This window comes from Agelaius phoeniceus (assembly GCF_051311805.1).
Source record: "Agelaius phoeniceus isolate bAgePho1 chromosome W unlocalized genomic scaffold, bAgePho1.hap1 SUPER_W_unloc_2, whole genome shotgun sequence".
Lineage (NCBI taxonomy): Eukaryota > Metazoa > Chordata > Aves > Passeriformes > Icteridae > Agelaius > Agelaius phoeniceus.
The window spans coordinates 868,801-874,170 of record NW_027509867.1 but is presented as its reverse complement, the minus strand read 5'-3'; the positions used below and the strand labels follow the sequence as shown (position 1 = coordinate 874,170).

General features: G+C 55.7%; 1 protein-coding gene across 1 annotated transcript; it reads right to left on the bottom strand.

The window, feature by feature from the left end:
• Positions 1-4,015: 4,015 nt before the first annotated feature.
• On the bottom strand, positions 4,016-4,990 carry LOC143692558 (olfactory receptor 14A16-like). Its single transcript, XM_077172805.1, has one exon. It carries the CDS (start codon positions 4,946-4,948, stop codon positions 4,016-4,018), a length of 933 nt encoding a protein of 310 aa, XP_077028920.1. The 5' UTR covers positions 4,949-4,990.
• Positions 4,991-5,370: the final 380 nt, after the last annotated feature.

The window sequence follows — 5,370 nt, the reverse complement described above, 5'->3', positions numbered from 1 at the left end:
TGGGGGAAGGTGCTTGGCCAAGGCCAAAGGAGGCTCCCTGGCTGCCCTGCTCCCCTCGGCCTGAGGTGCTGAGAGCCCTGCAGCCCCTGCTGCCATCCCATCTGCCCAGGGCAGCACCAGAGCCCTGGCCTTGGGGCCTTCAAGAGCTGCTCCTGCTCCAGGCCCAGGGCCCATGCCAAAGCTGGGGCAGTCCCAAAGCTGTGCCCATTTCTGTTCATTGCTGTTCTCATGGGGATGGATCCTCAGCCACTTGGAGGTTGCTGATGAATTTCACTACTCCAGAGGCCTCTTCTTTTTGGAGCTCTTTAGTTCAGGCACTAAGGTAAAAAGGCTCATAAACATTTGTTCAAAACACTTAAAAAAGAAAAGCCCATAGGAATAATCTAAGTTTTCCATTCTACTGCGGTGAATTAGACACATTTCGGAAGTAACTATAAAGTGATTCTGCTATACTGAAAAAATAGCAGAGAGAACTGAGTTGTCCTGTTTTCTTTTCCTGTCCATAGTTTGGTGTCACGAATTGATACTGACCAATTGATATTGGTCCAATTGATATTGAGACCCAGTACCTTCTAATGCAGTCTGAATAGATATGAACATCAAGATCCTTCATTGGTTGACAATCGATATTTTTTTCTCCCCACTCCCTCTCCACCATTTCCCTCATCCAACCCGTGGGATTCAAAAGGATAAGGAACAGTGTGCCTATCAGGAGTGATTCTTCCCCTGTGCACAGTAATGTTTGGGCAGCACAGTGTTAGGTCACAGGAACTGGCTGCCCAGGGAGGTGGGTGAGTCACTGTCCCTGGAAGTGTTTAAGGAAAGATTGGATGTGGCACTGAGTGCCATGGTCTGGGTGACAAGGTGGTGTTGGGTCCCAGGTTGGACTTGATGCTCTCCAAGGTCTTTTCCAGCCTGGCTGATTCTCTGATGATTGTGACACTGCAGGGCCCTGGGGAAGCAAGGGGCCGTTGTGACACTGCGGGGCCTGGTGGCACTAAGAGGTCCATGGTGACACTGTGTACGACATGGCAGCACAGAGCCAAGGGGCCACTGTGACACTGTGGGGCTGAATGGGAGCCAGGATTCCATGGTGACAGTCTGGGTCCTGCTGGAACCACAGAGGCCACTGTGACACTGCGGGGCCTTGTGGAACCAAGGGGCCATTGTGCCACTGTGGAACCAAGGAGACCCATGGGAGAGCCTGGGGACAATGGAATCAAGGGGCCATTGCTCCATTGCAAGGACTCTGGGAAGCTGAGGGAACAATTGTGACATTGTGGTGCCCCATGGAAGCAAGGGTCCCTGGTGACACTGCAGGATCTTTTGTCACCAGGGCTCCATTGTGACACTGCAGCACAAAGGAATTCATTGTGGCACTCTGAGGCCTCCTGGAACCGAGAGGCCACTGTGACCCTGCAGGGCCTTGTGGAACCATGCAGAGCATTGTGACAGAGCAGGACCTGGTGTCACAATGGGGCCATTGTTACACTGCAGGGCCCCATGGAACCAAGGGGCCAGGGCTGCTCCTCAGGGACTCCTGGAATGAAGGAAACATGTTTGACATCGTGGTGGCCCTTGGGACCAAGAGGCCATTGTGACACTGTGGAACCAAGAAGAGCATTGCTGCACTACCAGACCTCATGGAACCAAGGGCCATTGTGACAATGCAGGGCCTTGGGGGACCAAGAGACTTTGTGACACCAAGGGGTCCCATGGAACCAAAGGGACATTGTGACACTGAAAGGCCTCATGGAATCATGGAGACCATTGCAACACTCAGTGGCCTCATGGAACTCAGGTGACACCAAGCTGTCTGGGAGTGTGGATGTGCTGGAGGGTAGGAGGGCTCTGCACAGGGCCCTGGAAAGCCTGGATCCAGGGCCCAAATCCAACAAGGTGAGGTTGAACAAGTCCAAGTGCCAAGTCCTGCACTTTGGCCACAACAACCCCTGCAGCTCTGCAGGCTGGGGACAGAGTGGCTGGAGAGCAGCCAGGCAGAAAGGGCCCTGCAGGGACTGATGGACAGCAGGCTGGACATGAGGCAGCAGTGTGCCCTGGTGGCCAAGAAGGCCAATGGCTCCTGGCCTGGATCAGGAATGGTGTGGCCAGCAGGAGCAGGGCAGGGATTCTTCCCCTGTGCTCAGCACTGGTTGGGCAGCACCTCGAGTGCTGTGTCCAGTTCTGGGCCCCCCAATTTAGGAAGGACTTGGAGGGGCCAGAGCATGTCCAGAGAAGGGAAACAAGGCTGGGGAGGGGTCTCAAGCTCAACTCTTGTGAGGAGCAGCACAGGCAGCTGGGGTTGTTTATCCTGGAGAAGAGGAGGCTCAGGGGAGACAAGGCAGTGTCAGGGCACACGTTGGACTTGATGATCTCCAAGGTCTTTTCCAGCCTTGCTGATTCTGGGATTCTCTGAAACCACCCTTGGAGCAGTTGCAGGATGAGCCCTGGGCCTCCTCTTCAGCAGCTCCAGCAGCCCAGGTCCTTCAGCTTCTCCTGGCAGCCCCAAAGCCCATCCTGTCAGTCCTGCAGAGCCTCTGCAGCTCCTCCTCATTGCCCAGAACAGGGAGCCCCAGAGGCAGACACAGCAGCCCAGATGTGCCCCCCTGGCCTGGGGTGCCTCTGGCAAGGGAGCAGCAGCAGGCACTGCAGGAGCCTGCAGACAATTCCTGCAGCACTTGTAGGATGATCCTGCTCCCCAAGGGACATTTCCATGGTGCCAAGTCAGGAACTGCAATGGGGAGTGCGGCCAGAGAGGAAAGGGCAAACAGGGATGGGCTGTTTGCAGGGCAGGGAACAGGGCTGGGCAACAGGAGGAAGAAATTTATAGCAGAAGAGTAAAGAAAGCAAAGGTGCAGCCAAGGAAATGCTGAGGGCAGTTTGGGGGTGGCTGCCAGGCAGCCCTGGCTCTGAGCAACAGCGTCTGCAGTGGCACAGGAAACTCCCAGCTGATGGGAACAAACTTTCTGGCTGAGTGCAGAGGCCAGGACAAAGCTGAGTGGTTTCCCTGGTGTCCCCCAGGTCTTGCTGGCCCCAGGGGCTGATGGCATTTGTGCTCCCTCAGGTTCATGTCCCCACAGCAACAGCATGGGGGTGCTGGCCCTGCTGTATGCAATGCAAACAGGGGCTGCTGAGGCAGTGCTGCCGTGTCTGTGCCTGCAAGGATGGGGCACCTGTGTGAGCCGGGGGAGAGACCAGGGCTGCAGAGGGGGGATGTTGTTGGCAGCTGCATGAGGAGGCTCTGGGACTCTGCCCTGGGCTGTGCAGCACACTGGGCATGGATCAGCCCCTGCTCTGCTGCTCCTTCCCGTCTGCCCCAGGGCCCTTGCAGAGCCCCAGCCATGCTGTTTGCCCCCAGCCTGCCCATGGCCAGCCTGGGGCTGCTGACGGGGGTTTCTGTGCTGAGCATTGGCCTGGCCGTGTTCTTGAGAGAGCCTGGGCAAGGAGCCTGGAGCCCCCAGGGCCTGGCCTGAGGCGTCAGCGCTGCCCCAGCAGTGCCCATGGCCTGTCCCTGCTGCAGCCCCGGCACTGCCACCCCCAGGGCTGTGCCCGGCCCCGAGAGCACTCAGGCCCTGCAGCAACACCAGGGCCACCAGGGCAGCGGGGCAGGGCCACAGCAGCAGCACTGGCAACACCAAGTGCTGCTGCTGCTGCTGCTGGGCACAGCTGCTGGGCCAGCACTGATCTGCCCCAGCTCTGCACACAGACATTGCTGCTGCAGCTCCAGAGAAGGCAATAAAAGGGCAGAAAAGTTCTGCAGTTTTCTGCAGAAAACTTGGTTGGGAGAGGGCACCATTTCATTTAAAGGCACCAAGAGCGCAGCCCCTCATTGACACAGTCTGTGTCCACAGGGGAGGTGGAGAGAAACAAAATGACCAAAGACACAACCAATTACATTTCTTTGTGGACAATAAGAAAAAAGTAAAACAAAGGTAAAGATACTCTAAAATGAAACCAAGAAGAAGTATCAAATATGACTTTTATTATGAGTGATTTGCAAACACTGGCCAGCAGTTTAATGCTTCTGAAATTTTCCAGTCATCAGTCTCCACACGGCAGCCTTGAGCTCCTGGTTCCTCAGGCTGTAGATGAGGGGGTTCAGGGTTGGAGGCACCACCGAGTACAGAACTGATACCATCAGATCTAGGGATGGGGATGAGATGGAGAGGGGCTTCAGGTGAGCAAATATGCCAGTGCTGATATACAAGGACACCACAGCCAGGTGAGGGAGGCAGGTGGAAAAGGCTTTGTGCCATCCCTGCTCAGAGGGGATCCTCAGCACAGCCCTGAAGATCTGAACATAGGAGAAAACAATGAACACAAAGCAGCCAAAAGCTATACAAAGACTACCCACAATAAGACCAAGTTCCCTGATGTAGGAATGTGAGCAGGAGAGCTTAAGGATCTGTGGGATTTCACAGAAGAACTGGTCCAGGGCATTGCCATGGCACAGGGGCAGGGAAAATGTATTGGCCGTGTGCAGCAATGAATAGAGAAAGGCACTGGCCCAGGCAGCTGCTGCCATGTGGGCACAAGCTCTGCTGCCCAGGAGGGTCCCGTAGTGCAGGGGTTTGCAGATGGACACGTAGCGGTCGTAGCACATCACGGTCAGGAGGGAAAGCTCTGCTGACAGGAAGAACACAAAGAAAAAGAGCTGAGCAGCACATCCAGTGTAGGAGATGTTGCTGGTGTCCCAGAGGGAATTGTGCATGGCTTTGGGGACAGTGGTGCAGATGGAGCCCAGGTCAGCGAGGGCCAGGTTGAGCAGGAAGAAGAACATGGGCATGTGCAGGTGGTGGCCGCAGGCTACGGCGCTGATGATGAGGCCGTTGCCCAGGAGGGCAGCCAGGGAGATGCCCAGCAAGAGGCAGAAGTGCAGGAGCTGCAGCTGCCGCGTGTCTGCCAATGCCAGCAGGAGGAAGTGCCTGATGGAGCTGCTGTTGGACATTTGCTGCGGCTGCACATGGGCACCTGTTCCTGGAGAAAAGGACAGTGAAGAGTTAGAGGAGATTCCTGTAACCAAAATCAAAGCCTCTTCCCATACACCCTCCCCTGGCACACACAGACAGCCTTTGGTCTTTAAGAATTCTAGGGTTTTCTTTTTAAGCTCCCCCTATGTCTCTCCTTATATTCTTAGATATCAGGCACTCTCAGGCTGAGGGCAGAGGCTTGGCTGGGGCACAGGAGGGAGGGGGCTTGTTCAGAGGAAGGGGCTGCACTGCAGGGGCTCCTGTGGGCATCTCTAAACTCTCCCTGCCACAGCATTGCTGGGGTTTGTTTTCTCTTATTGCCTGATCTCTTTGCTTCCTGCAGATTTCCCTCCTGCAGGTGTTTCCCTGTGCCTGATCTCTCCCTGCCAGCACCCACAGA